This window comes from Pleurodeles waltl, chromosome 7 (genome assembly GCF_031143425.1).
Source record: "Pleurodeles waltl isolate 20211129_DDA chromosome 7, aPleWal1.hap1.20221129, whole genome shotgun sequence".
Classification (NCBI taxonomy): Eukaryota; Metazoa; Chordata; class Amphibia; order Caudata; family Salamandridae; genus Pleurodeles; species Pleurodeles waltl.
The window spans coordinates 274,083,011-274,098,464 of NC_090446.1; the positions used below are offsets into that span (position 1 = coordinate 274,083,011).

The 15,454-nt window shown below is 41.6% G+C and overlaps 1 protein-coding gene across 1 annotated transcript in view; it reads left to right on the top strand.

Moving 5' to 3' along the window:
* ADNP (activity dependent neuroprotector homeobox) overlaps positions 1-15,454 on the top strand; it is a 152,049-nt gene that overhangs the window by 97,381 nt on the left and 39,214 nt on the right. The window contains exon 3 of the mRNA XM_069243640.1: positions 1,712-1,804. Coding sequence (XP_069099741.1) covers positions 1,712-1,804 — 93 coding nt within the window. The remainder of the gene's footprint in view (positions 1-1,711; positions 1,805-15,454) is intronic.

Here is a 15,454-nt window from a genome sequence, read left to right on the forward strand (position 1 = left end):
CTACCTGCGCTTGATCTCCCGTTCACCACCCCGACCCAGTTGCCAAATCCAATAGCTTATCCATATGCAAGACCTATTGGCTTTGCTAATGCTTGTTTATTGAGCTACAGGAATAGTAATGAAAGCTACCTTCTGAATAAAGATGCCCATTTTCATGTTAGCCAGTCGATTAATTTTTTTTCCCCAGACTCCTTCGTCTGATAGGTCAGGATCTAAATACTTTTGCTTTCTAACTATTATTGATAGGCTATTTTTTAAAAAAATTTAGATTTTGGCAAGTGGGGGACTCGTAAATAGGCAGTCATTCCCTCAAATCTTTTCGTTTGAGGTTTAATTGCACTTTTTATATGGTTATGGTAATACTATGTAATTAATTCAAAGTGTATGAATCTGAGTAACTTCTCCTGCTGGAGAAGGAAGTTACTTATAATAGCTCTCCAGTGGTGGTACCATTCTCCAGCTCTCCTTCTAGAGGTTGACTTTGTATCAGATTGGTGAATAAAATCTGAGCTACAGGCTTATAGGTTTGGGCCCTTTGAGTTAAAGTGGGCTTCACTCATGTTAAAAACACATTTAAAACACATAAAAGGTTTGCCATTTTTCTCCAGGGGCTGTTTTCCAGTTTCAAGAAGTTATTTTCAAAAGTTGACGGCTGGACAAATTTTAAGCAGACATTTCTAGCCCTCAGTCCCTCTGTGGAATTGGTGAATCTGAGCCTGGTTTAAACAGTTACTGGTTCTTTGATCCATATTGCTGTATAACATTAATGTAGGTGTCCTATACAAGAATAGTGGCAAACTTGTTATGTCAGGTGAGAAGTGGGATCAACTGCTTTGTGTGTTTGAGTCCTACATCTGTTAACATGTAGGAGAGATCAATTAATTTCTGATAAACAAAAGGGCTAACTAACTGCTGAGGGACTATGCTTCCTGCTGCTGTTCTAAAGATATTTCATTGTACGCACATCTATCCGTTGCACCAGCTTTAAGGTTAAAGGCTACAAAACATTGTAACTTTACAGTCCATTTTTTCATGCTTTTACCAAATACAGGCATAGTGACAGACAAGGTTTTTTTTAGTCTGATTAGCATCTCAGTAAATGCATGGGCTTAACAAGGTCTGTTGTCTTCACTATAGCTTTAGTTTAAGTGGATTTATAGTTTTGTTGCAGAGTGGGATAAATTGCTCCATTTATATGCTTTTCCATTGCCAGATAAGTTAGCTTTGTATTTAATGTTGATCCTGCTCCTTAATAGAACCAATGTGTTGCCGGACCTTTCTGTGTGGAGGGTTGATCAACATTTAGAGTGGAACTACATCAACGCTACATTGTATAGTACTTTATCATGTTGAGGAAGCAGGAGGGGGTGTGGTGATGGGCTTGTTTTATTTCAGATTTTATTTCAGATTGCCCCATAATTCTTACCCTTAGTTTAGTTTTATATTAATAACTTTTGTCCCACAATGTGGTTGCTGCGTAGTGCTCAACAAAGTAGTATACTCAATATATACAGTGTGTAGTAGGAATTGAAGTATAATCTTCATGAAAAGTCAATCTTCAGGTTAACTAGCAGGCATGTTCATTACCACAAGTTAAGTTTTTCACCCTGTCTTTTGTGGGCAGCCAGTATTGCAGGCATATATAATTTTATGTAAATTGAATCAAATCTGCTACTTTTGCTCATAACCGGTTTTACTTTATACCTTTCAGGATTACAAATCATTTGAACCAAATGACTTTTATGTGAAGAACACTACATGGGATGATGTAGGATTGTGGGACCCCGCACTTACTAAAAATCAGGTTTGAAATGTTCCATTTTTATCTGCTATAGTTTTTGTTTGGGAATAGTATGTGGTAAAATATTACTGTTTGCTAGAGTTGCCGTTAATAGTGCACTCGCTTCTGAAGTAGCATGCTACAAACCAAATTATCCATTAGTTTGCTACTTTGGTGCACGTTGGTTTAAGAGTTCAGAAACTCACATAAATAGGTTCAAATAGTGCAAATAATTGAAATATTCCCTTCCCTTACACCAACTTCATTATCAGCTCCTACTGCTGCAACTTTTAATAGTCCATGGCTCCTTTACCTTTTACACATTAAAGCTCTGTCAAAGCTTATTTTAGTTAAATATAGAAAAAAAACACAAACAGCAATAAAAGCGCACACACTTACACTTGAAAAATATACACATTAAATCAATAAAACCTAATGAATTCAACAAAAACAGATATCCCTTCAAAGAAATTATTTTATTAAACTAGTCATTGAGTATATGCCTATTGCTAACTCCCTATTGGGGATAACATTTCAAAATATATATATATAATTTTTTTTTAAAAAGCCCAGCCTATGACTAGTAAAATTGTCTTGCTTTTAAGAGACTTGATAACTACAGATTTGTAAATCTCACGAAGAAAGTGTATCGTGGTTTGTACTAAGCTGCTAACGAGTGGGCTTAGGATTGAAAAATCATGAGAAGGCCTCCTTTCGGAAAAGATGTGGCGTACAATGCTCATTCTAAATCTAGTTAATATATTTAGCTCATACAAATTGAAATTGCATCCTACGTGTGACTGGGCCCAAAGTGGTTTTAAGAATACTACATAAATTTACTCTTAGTTTTTGACTCCATTACCAAATCTTCTTTGACCTTAGGGGTCAGATATAGATGTGTTTGTATATATATATATATATATGTGTGTATGTATGTGTGTGTGTATGTGTATATATATATATATATATATATATATATATATATGTATGTGTCAGGGATATTTGCTTAAACCTTTCCCCCTCTCCCACTTCTTACCTTTCTGGTCAGCAAACTCTGTCAGACATCACTCACCATTATTCTAAAAGCACCAACATGGTCACGTTAGCATTGGTACACAACACTCCTAGATTTTTCTGTAGAGTCAGACCAGATTTGTTAACCCAGAACAAAGGTGAAATCAGGCATCCAAATCCCAGTGCTCTCAATCTAGCGATTTGGCTCCTGAAGTCCTTGAATTTGTTTACCTAAAACTTCCACCAGAATGTATGGAAGTAATTAAACAAGCACATAAACCTACTACTAGACAATGCTACGCAAACATGTGGAAAAGATTTGTATACTACTGCCAATCTAAAAACACTGACCCACTTACAGCATACATGCAAGATATTGTATGTTATTTACTTAATTTGCAAAAGTCAAATTTGGCTTTCTCATCCATCAAAATACATCTCACTTCAGTATCTGAATACTTACAGAATATTCAACATACTTCTCTGTTCAGAATTCCTGTTTATTAAAGCCTTCATGGAAGGATTAAAACGCAGAATTCCACCTAGAACACCACCTGTTCCATCGTGGAAGTTAAATATCGTACTTAACAGACTCATGGGACCACCTTTTGAACCTATGCACTCTTGTCAAATTCAATACTTAACATGAAAGGTTGCTTTCCTTGTAGCTATTACTTCTTTAAGAATAGTTAGTGAAATAAAAGCCTTCACTCTTGAGGAACCTTTTTTTTTTTTTTTTTCTTTTTTTCCCCAAGTGCACAAACATAAAGTTGTACTTAGAACAAATCTTACATTTCCTAAATTTCTACCAAAAGTAGTATATCCTTTTCACATTAACCAAACAGTGGAATTGACAGTCTTCTTTCCACAGCCAGACTCTGTAGCAGAAAGAGCTCTTCATACCCTAGATCAACAACCACATAAAGACAATCCTATATCAAAACAAGGTTTAGCAAGATGGATTGTTAGATGCATACAAATATGCTACATCATAGCAAAAAGACAACTTTTGATCACTCCTAGAGCACATTCCACCAGAAAGAAAGGTGTGTCAATGGCATTCTTAGGGAACATACCATTGGTTGATATATGTAAAGCTACCAGAGGGTCAACTCCTCATACATTTATAAAACACTACTGTGTTGATGTGTTTTCACAGCAACAAGCCACTGTAGGCCAATCTGTCTTTAGAACACTATTTCAAACAACTTTTTGGGAGGACTAACTGCTTTGTAGTCTATGCATAGCATGTGTATCTGCAGCTGCACATGACATCGAACGGAAAATGTCACTTACCCAGTTTACATCTGTTTGTGGCATTTAGTGCTGCAGATTCACATTCACCCTCCCTCCTCCCCGGAAGCCTGTAGTTGTTCAAGTTTAACATTTGTACATATGTATATACACATACATTTCCATTTGCATCGACATCACTTTATATTCTTGTACTCTATCACTCCTTCCTCCACCTTTTGCGGGAAAACAATCTAACAATGGAGTCAATGCCCATGCGCACTGTAGCCGAGAGGAGGAGTCACTCGATCCTGTGACTCCAAAAAGACTTCTTCGAAGAAAAACTTGTAACACTCCGAGCCTAACACTAGATGTCAAAAGAGCTATGCATATCATGTGAATCTGCAGCACTAAATGCCACGAAGAGATGTACACTGGGTAAGTGACATTTTCTGTGTGTGTGTATGTATGTATAAGTGTACACCCTCTAAAACTACATGGTTCAAACTGGAGAATGTCACATATAGCGGTATCTTGTTCGCCCGCCCCCAACAAGGTTTGCCTTTGCCATTTAGGTTTGTCACAGGAGTTCAAGACTTTTAACCATTGTTCCCATATAAATCCAGTAGCTATCAGTGAACACTAAACCAAGCTGTGCTTGGCAAAGCGCCGCAAGGGGCCATGCAGGTCTCATTCCAGGTCAAGTCAAGAGTGCGGGCCTGCACAAGATAATCAATGCTGTCGAAGTCTTCAGTAAGGTGTAAGAAAAAATATATAAGGCCAGGCAAGGCATGACCCCTTTCCTGCCACTCTTGTCCTCCTGAGAAGATAGAATAGTGTTGTCATCTGTCTCATTCCCGTTCTACTGAGGAGCTGATTCAATCCTTAGTTCAGATGCACCACCAGTTCTGGGGCCGCCAGCGACGTGTTAGGTAATTGAAGCTTTTAAGGACACCATGCTGTAGATCTTTGGCATGCTTCTGGCTCCCTCTGTTGTGCCTTTGGGCCCCAAGGTTCCACAGGTGGCTCTGGACAGATTACTGTTGGCAGATCCGTTCTGGGCACTGCCTGTGCCCATTTAACACACTTTGGGTTCCACCTTGGCATTTGTCAGTTCGGCACCGAAATCTGTCAGTCCACTTAATGTTGATGGGACTGAAGAAGGGGCCACAAACTTTTGTAATATCATACTCCCTCATGACCCCACCAGAGGCTGCACCCAAATCTTAATGTGGCACAGTGATTACTAAATCCATTGAACTGACTATTATACTACTGCACAAAGTGCAAAGACAACAAACCAACTACTTGGCTGGTCTTCGACTAGAATCAGCAAAATAGAGATGACCATGGAGAAGGTAGGGTAGTTTGCTCCACCATATGATGACACTTGGTATAAGGACCTGCAAGATGCCAGTGTTTTGGATATTGAACCTGTTACTGGGTTGGTTTCTTTAACAGAACCAGCAATGGAGGAAAGTACTACACAACTGAGAACAGATGGGCTGCTGCAGTCCTTGACCTCCACCTCCCAATTGTGGTGATAAAAACGAATGTCGTACAGCCTGGCCAGTCATCAACAGAACCTTTTTTCCCCTTTAATCAGGCTCTCACTGACAAACTGTTAGCGTTTGGGATTAAACCATGCTCTGCCCCCTTCCAGTCAGTTGACAAGTTGTTTGTTGCCATGGACCAGCCCTAAGCAACGTGGATTTCTTGAACCAATGTAAAACCCATGAATGTTTGGTGCTGCAGTCGTCCACTAGCAGAGTTGCAACCTAGCAGCTTACAAACTACCCTTGCTGACGGGGTGTCCAAATGTATTGAAACGTTTGGTTAGCAGCTGTTTTCTTCTGGTCCTTCAATGCCTATTGCCCTGTTGGACACTACAGACGTACACTGAGACATATCTGGTGAGACCTTGGCAATAGTCCCAGAAGATCTACATGCTTCTGTGGCCCATTTTGATTAGTCTGGGTCAAGTTTCTCACCTGCCTCAGCTTATACACCACAAACTGTCTAGAAATAGCTATTGGAATGTGTAATGCTTCACTGTAATGCATAAATGAAGCAAAGGTTTCTATGGGGCCATTCAGGTGTCCTTGATGGACATGCCCTTAGACATTTTCCAAACATTTTGTGAAACTGTGGACTCTGACCTGAACCATAGGATGCTCTGTGCCTTTTAGTTCCTGGTAGCAGTCTCTCCAACATTTCCTTCCTTTCCGTTGATTTGGAAAGGGCTTATCAACAGCATTGGGCCCCATTGTCCCGCACGACAGGCCTCGTCATAGCCCTTTGGAAGTCGGCACCGTTGGCCCCACAGATATTGCCCAGGCCACTAGGGACAGTGTTTGTCCAAAACCCCACCCATCAGGCAGTGATATCAGACCTCTTTAGTGTGCACTTAACGGCACACAGCCATCTTGTAGGAGGCATGATCAGCCGCTGTTCTGCTTTTCTTCAGACTGAGACGAAATAAAAGGAATGCAGCACTCTTGGTAGTGAATTTATTAAACACTTCTTAAGTCTCATGCACAGACAAAAATAATGTGAGCTGTTATTTCAGATGTAGAAACACGTGCAACTTTAAAAATGTTCACAAGTGTGAAAAAATAATCATAGAATTCAACAATGATTTTGCCATGCCTTAGTCCGCAATCTAGTCCTGGGCCCGGAGTGTTAAAAGTTGTTTTTTCTTGAAAGAAGTATTTTTTTTCGAGTCACGGCATCGACTGACTCCTCCTCTCGTTCATGTTGCGCATGAGCATCGACTCCTTTGTTAGATTGTTTTCTTTCGGCTGTCTGGTTCTGACGTGTTTCCTCTCGCTCCGAGACTTTCAATTTGGAAACCATATACTAACTGTATTCTACCAGCGGTATTATTTCGATTGCATTTCCATCTGTAATCGAGCCAGTACTACAGTCAGAAACAAGAAAACGCCCTTTCGGGCACTCGCACCCATGCCATACCCTGATGGATCGGACTCCATTCCGATTCTGTCCTCGATGCCACGCGAAATTCCCTTACACCGATCAACATGTGGTATGTAATCTTTGTCTCTTCTGAACATCGAGAGGAAGATTGTGAAGCTTGTCGGTCGTTCCGGTCGAAAAAGACACTGCGTGACCGGAGAGCAAGGAGACTCGAGATGGCGGCAAAGCATACAGAGTCCACTGACACCGTAGAAGAGCATGCACAGACGGCCGTTTCCATTCAGGACACCGACTTGGATGAAGACAGCTAAACAATCACTGCGGTTCAACATGTGAGTACACCTGCCCCTACGCCCACTTCCAAAAGATCTATTAAGGCCTTGGGTACACCACTGCCAGAAAGCCATGGTTCCACCCGAAAGAAAATTGTCAGTGACTGACCTTCAGCTTCGGCGCTGAAAAAGACCAAATCACCATATCAACAGGCTGCAACTGTTTCGATACCAGAGACGAGCAAATACATTAAAATCTCCACATGCGAGTCAAGCCGAGGTCCACACTCTTCGAAGCTGAAAATTCAACGACCTGCTCCGGAGCAGAAATTACAGGCTGGATCTTCGGGAACGAAAAAAATTATGTACTACTTCTGAGCTGAAAAAATCCTTTGATATATAGGAGACAGGACTTTGGAGCCGATTAAAACACAGCTCAAAGACAATTGTTGAACAATCCTCTAAAGGAGTTAAAACATCCCAATATCATTCTGAGGATTTTGATATTCAGCCAATCCTTGAAATCAAGGACAGTTAACAAAGAACGATACATATCCATAAGGAGGCAAGGAAAATCATTGCTTCACCTCCTCCACAAACCAAGAGAAAGCTGGTGTTTCAAGAAACAGTTGACACTGCTCCACCACCAGCAAAGATAGTTAAAAGAAAGGAGAAACCATTGCCTTTACAGTTTTCCCCGCCACATTCGCCACAGCTTTCTTTCTCTCCACCACCTACTACCACACCACCATTGCCTTCACCAACACATTCTCATACATATTCCTATGCAAATACAGTAGACCCCTGGGGACTTATGACCCAGACCTTATACTGCTAAATGACCCAGACCTCTATCTGTCCAAACCTTCACCACCAGAGGATAGTACAGCGTACACTCAGCTCATTTCTAGAGCAGCTGCATACCATGGAGTTCAGATGTATGCTGAGCCTTTGGAGGAGGATTTTCTCTTTAACACATTGTCCTCCACTCACTCACGCTACCAGTGTTTAGCAATGCTTCCTGGTAATCTTAGACCTGCTGATGACCTATTTAAGGAACCTGTCAAAGCTAGGGTTTTAACCCTGAGAATAGTCAAAAAATACAAGCCTGCGCCAACTGACCCAGTTCATGTCACACAACAGGTACCACCAGACTCTATTGTAGAAAAGGGCTAATAGCTAATCTTCAAGGGATACCCCTTCCCGTGACAAGGAAAGCAGAAAGTTTGATGCAGCTAGGAAAAGGGTAGCTACACAAGCAGCTAACCAATGGCATATTGCCAATTCCCAAGCCTTGTTAGGGCACACTGGGACGAAATGCAAGAATTCTTGCAATATGTACCAAAAGAGCATTAAAAGAGAGCACAATAGATAGTTGAGGAGGGACAAGCAATCACCAATAACCAAGTCAGATCCGCTCTTGACGCAGCCGATACTGCAGCTATAAACACTAGCTTAACAATTCTTAGGCATGCATGGTTAAGATCATCCAGATTTAAACTGGAAGTACAGCAGGCAGTGCTTAACCTGCCTTTTGATAGGGAGCATCTATTTGGACCTGAGGTTGACACAACTATTGATAAACTCAGGAAAGACTGACACTCCAAAAACCATGGGAGCCCTATATACCACACCTTGCTGGGGTTCCTTTCGTAAACAGCAGTTTAGGGGAGGTTTTGAACCCCAAACAACAGAGGCTTCCACCTCAGTCTAAACAAACCCAACAGTGCTATCAGAGGATCATTTAGAGGAACACATTAGAGCCAGAGGCAAATTTCAGACCTCATTGTCACCACTTCCTCAATATCCTACGATCCCACACATCTCCTGTGGGAGGCAGACTGCAACAATTCCACTCTCAATGGCAAAACATCACCACGGATCACTGGGTGTTTTCAATTATCTGCAATGGTTACTGCCTAGAACTCATTTCTACTCCTCCAAACATCCCCCTCGCTCTGACAGACTATCCCCAGAGCACAATGTTCTGTTACAGCAAGGAAAGCAATCTCTATTACTAAAAGAAGCAATAGCAACAGTACCAAAATCACAACAGAGAACAGGAGTATATTCACTATATTTCCTCATACCAAAAAAGGATTGTACTCTCAGACCCATTCTGCATCTCAGACCTCTAAATCTGTGTCAGAACACATGGTAACTCTGCAGGACGTAATTCCCCTACTACAAAAACAAGATTACATGACTGCTTTAGATCTCAAAGATGCTTACTTTCATATCCCCATACATCCAGCTTATCGCAAATACCTAAGATTTGTAATAGCAGGAAAACACTACCAATTCAAAGTACTTCCCTTCGGCATAACAACTCCAAGGGTTTTCACAAAATGTCTAACTGTAGTAGCAGCAGCTCACCTAAGAAGGCAACACATAAATGGCTTTCCTTGTCTAGATGATTGGCTAAAAAATAAAGCAACATTATATAATGCCAGCAACACACTCAATACACAGTAGATACCCTGCACACATTAGGGTTCACAATCAACTACCAAAAATCTAATCTTCAACCAGGTTCAACCTTACCTAGGTGCTATTATCAATACTCAAAAAGCATTAGCCTACCCAAATGCACAAACGATACAGGCTTTTCAAAATCTCAACACAAATACAGCCCAATCAATGTTACACTGTAAGATTTATCATGAAACTATTAGGAATGATGGCATCATGCATAGCAGTAGTACCTGCTTGCAAGATTAAACATGAGAACACTGCAGCAGTGTCTCTCACAACAATGGTCGCAAGCACAGGGTCAATTGCAGGATCTAGTGTTAGACCGCCAAACTCAAATCTCTACAATGGTGGAATTACAATTTAATGAAAAGGCGGTTGTTTCAGGACCCTGTGCCTCAGACCATAATAACAGATGAGTCAGTGACAGGTTGGGGAGCTCACCTCAACAACCTAACCATACAAGGGGAATGGAATTCAACGCAGTTAACTTATCACATAAACCATTTAGAATTGTTGGCTGTGTTTCTCGCCCTAAAAGCTTTTCAGCCTTTACTCAAGCACAACAATCTTAACAAAAACAGACAGTATGACAACAATGTATTATCTAAAGAAACAAGGAGGAACACATTCATCTCAACTGTCCCTCCTAGCCCAAACAATATGGAAATGGGCAATTCACAATCAGACTTACCTGCTAGCAATATATCCCAAGGATACACAACCAGCTGGCAGACCTACTAAGCAGGACCCAGCAACAAATACAAGAATGGGCAATTCACTCACATGTACTTCAACAGTACTTTCAAATGTGGGGAACACAGACCTTTTCGCAACAAGCAAAAATGCAAAATGCCAAAACTTCGCATCCAGACACCCACACCCTCTGTCAAAGGGCAATGCTCTATGGATCAACTGGTCAGGGATATTCACTTACGCTTTTCCCCCTCTCCCATTAATTCAATTTTTGGTCAACAAACTGCATCACTCCTCTATCACCATGATACTCATAGCTCCTACCTGGGTACAACAACACTGATACACAACACTCCTGGATCTGTCAGTAGTACCCCATCGCAAACTTCCAAACAGACCAGATCTGTTAACACAGAACAAGGATCAAATCAGGCATCCCAATGCCAGTGTACTCAACTTAGCGATTTGGTCCGGAAGTCCTAGAATTTGGATATTTACACCTTCCATTAGACTGTATGGAAGGTCTAAAACAAGCATGCAAAACTAGACAATGCTATGCTAACAAGTAGAAATGTTTTGTTTACTACTGTCAGCCCAAAAATAAAGACCCCCCTTAAAGCATCAATACAGGCTATTGTATGCTACCTGCTTCATTTACAAAAAGCTAATTTAGCTTTTTTTCTTCAATAAAAATTCATTTTACTGCTTTATCAGTGTACTTACAAACCATGCAACACAGTCCTGTCTTCAGGGTCCCTGTCATAAAAGCCTTTATGAAAGGACTTAACCGTATTATTCCAGCAAGAACCCCACCAGTTCCTGCATGGAATCTCAATATTATACTCACAAGATTAATGGAACCACCTTTCGAACCTATGCATTCATGTGATATTCAATTTCTCACTTGGAAAGTTGCTTTCTTAGTAGCAATTACTTCATTATGAAGAGTTAGTGAAATACTAGCATTCACTCTGGAGGAACCTTTTTTCCAAGTACACAACATAAAGTAGTACTTAGGACAAATCCACAATGCTTGCCAAAGGTAGTTCCTCCTTTTCACATTAACTAATCAGTGAAATTGCCAGTCTTCTTCCCCCAGCCAGACTCAGCTGCTGAAAGAGCTATTCATACTATTGACCTTAAAAGAGCTCTAATGTACTATGTTGATAGAAGAAAAGAGTTTAAGAAAACTAAACAGCTTTTTGTAGCTTTTCAACTGCCACATAAAGGAAATCCGATCTCTAAGCAAGGATCAGCTAGATAGATTGTAAGATGTATTCAAACATGTTTCATTAAAGCAAAAAGACAACTTTTAATAACTCCTAAAGTACATTCCATTAGGCTAAAAGGTTCTTCCATGGCATTTTTAGGGTACATACCAATGGCAGACATATGCAAGGCTGCCGCATGGTCTACTCCACATACATTTACAAAGCATTACTTTGTGGATGTATTTTCAAAGCAACAGGCCAATGTTGATCAGGCAGTATTTAAAACTCAATTTCAAACTACTTCAACTCCTACAGGCTAGCCACCGCTATTTTGGGAGAAGGACTGTTTTTTAGTCTATGCATAGCATGTGTATCTGCAGCTAAACTTGCCATTGAACGGAAAATATCACTTACCCAGTGTACATCTGTTCGTGGCATGTAGGGCTTCAGATTCACGTGCACCCTCCCTCTTCCCCGGAAGGCTGTAGTCATTGCAGTTCTTATTTGTACATATGTATATATAGACCTATATCTATTTACATTTACATTTGTATGGACCTCTTATTTACTTACTACATTTAGATGTACATTTACATTCTTTCAGTCTATCACTCCTTCCTACACCCTTCTGTGGGAAAACAGTCTTACAAAGGAGTTGATGCCCATGTGCAATATGACCGAGAGGAGGAGTCCCTTGATCCCGTGACTCGAAAAAAAGACTTCTTTGAAGAAAAACAACTTATAACACTCCGGACTAATGCATAGCATGTGAATCTGCAGCACTACATGCCATGAACAGATGTACACTGGGTAAGTGACATTTTCCATATGTATCCAAATAGATAGATCACACATTCACGCATGCACAATGCAAAGCTAAGAATAAGAATTAAAAATGCATCTCTTGGGATTCTGAGCAAGGCACCAAACCCTCTCTCCCCCCCTCCGAATTGAGTTCCTTCGAACCAGGTTGTCAAGCTGGCCTCGCCAGGTCAGTGTTGTAAAAGAGCACGCGTGAGACTGGCCAACTCTGTGTTTTTCTAAGATCAAGCTGTTTCATGCCTTACCATAAACATTCGTAGCCAGGTAAATCTTATCATCCGTGTTCCTCACTCCCCCATGTTTTGTACCCATCCTTCAGTGAGAGAGAGTGAAACACATTGCACAAACTGTGGGCAGAAAAATACCTGACGGTGTGCGCAGCTAAGCACTAAATGGATTCTGTGGTCAAGATGGTGGTTAAATACAAAGAGCATTACAGCTGCTTCTTCCAGGGATGGCAAAATATTAAATCCGACAAGTAGATCCTCCAAAATGTCTAAAGGGGCTCTACCATTCTGTTTCATCCCACCACACCTGCCTTCTACCTACAGCTTTCTCCTCCTGTCAATATTGTGTCAGGCGGCGCTGGCTCGTTTGGTTAAGGGATCCATAGAGTTGGCAGCAGCCTCTGAAATCGGAGTGGATTTTAATCCCACTTACTTCATTACGCCAAATAACATAGGCCTTAGTCCTATTTTGTATCTACACTCTTGCAGCCCCTTCCTGCAAAAGGACACATTTAAGTTGCTCACATTGGCCAAGATTTCTTTCTTCCAGTAACCCAGAGACTGGATGCTGGCATTTAAACTGCAGGACGTCTTCGTCCATATTTCTGTCCTCTGGGCCCAGAGATGCTACCTGCTGTTTAAAGTGGGTTATGGGCACTTTTTGGTGTTCCCTTTCATGCTGACCAGTGCCACTTAGTGGTCATAAAGGTGATGACAGTGGTTCCTGCCCCTTTCGGAAGTCAAGTGTACAAGTCTTACCCTACCTCAACGACTGGTGTGTGAAGGCGGGCTTGCCCCACTTATCAAGGCCCACCTCCAGGGTATGGCAAATGCATTGACATAATTAAGGTGCTCAATCAACCTGCCAAAGTCACACCTGACTCTTTTAGTCTTAGTCAGATCCATCCTGAATATGGTGGATTTTTTGTGAAATGAATGCAGGACATCTGTGTTATGATCCTGATATTTCAGTCTTGTCGAGGCAGCTTGATCTGCTAGCCTTCCCTGCAGTGAGACCCGAAGGCTGTGAGGATTCCACCCAGGTGTAGGAGACACAAGATCTGCAGTGGTGGCTGCTCAACCACAATTGGACTAGCGGCACACTCCTCCCTACCCCACCCAGAGGCAAGATGGGATCCTAGGTCATGTTCCAAGAAGCTCTTTGCAACTGGAAGTGGCTGTATCGCCTGAGTATTTCCCTAGTGGTACAACACCTGGCAGGATCTTCAAATGTCAGAGTTCCCGTCAGTGATACCTGTCTGATTATGAATGGCATTTAAAACATGTGGCACAGGGCATCTTCTAGCAGTTGCAGAACCCTAGCTTGATCTCTTCCTCACTGCTGAGAACAAGTCAAATCAACAGTTTTGTGCCCTGGAGTTCCCAAGTAGCCTGTCTCTTGAGTTATGCCTTTCTGCCTTGAGTGATGCTCGAAACTCCTGTATGACTTACTGCTGCTACCTCTCCACCCCCTAGTTCAGAAGATGATCAGTAACAAATTAGGTCAGAGTTATCTTAGTGGATCTAGATTGGGCCAGGAGAGTGTGGTTTATGTGGACCACACTCCCCTGGCGTCCAGTCAGGCTCCAGCTTTAGTAGGATAGTCCGTTGCAACAACAGGGCAGGGACTTGCATCGGACCTACTCAACCTGCACTCTCGTGCTTGACCATTGAGCGGCGAGAGCTGTTCTCCTTTGGCCTCCCTGTTGTCCTGGTTGCAAGGTGCCCTTCATCGAAATCTTTGTATGTGGAGTTCCGGGATGAGTTGGTGGTTTGTTGCAGTACCTGCCAGATGGGCCTGTTACAGGAAAACTCACATGTATTGTTTTGTTTGGAACAGCAAGCATTTGCTGTGAATATTGCAAGAGATTATTTGTTTACTCTGCCGCCTTTTTAAATTTGCTGAACCAGCTGCCCTTGTTCATATCACTGGTTGTGATGCGTTCGCTTAAAGGTTTCAAACATATTTCTGCCTAAGCCCTTTATAATGTCACAGTGGGACTTAAATTTGGTTCTAAACTTCTCATGTGGCTGTCCCTTTTGAGCTAATGTACAGTTTTACATTTCTTCTCTTCACCTTAAAAACTGTTTTCTTGGTTGCAATAACATTCATACGTTGGGCGAGTGAGATTCAGGGTCTTTCGGTCCAGTCTCCTTATACTATATTTTACACTGGAAAAACTGGTATTAAGTACTTAATGTTTCTACCAAAGGTAGTGACACCTTTTCAAGTTGGACTCTCCTGACCACCTTTGCTCTGACTTATCACTCGAGTGAGGAAGAGATAATTGACCCCCAAATGCACTCATAGTTTTTATATTGGTTGTACCAAGGAACATATGTAGACGATGAGCTCTTTGTGGATTTTTCTTATACAAAGCACAGCAAGGCGGTGCAGAAAGGACTATCTCATGTTAGATAGTTCTCTGTATTAAGATATACTGCCTATTGGCAGAGCAGTCTCCAGAAGGTCTGAGGGCTCATTCCAGCTGGTCCAGTGCTACTGCCACTACATTGCCAAGCGGAGTGCCTGCCCTAGATACTAAGATATCAGTGCACACGTTCAGAAAAGGACTACTGTTTTGACAGTACTGCCAGGATGGGCATTTTGCCCATTCTGTCCTGCGCAAATTTTTGGTCTGAGTTATTCCACAAACCCACCACCTTGGGAGGTACTTCCATATTTATTCACAAAGTGAGGGATCTTTAATAATGCACGTTGTGGGAGAGACTCTATCTTACCACCTCCCACACTCACCGTTCCAGACCTGCCTTCCTCTCTGGCACTAT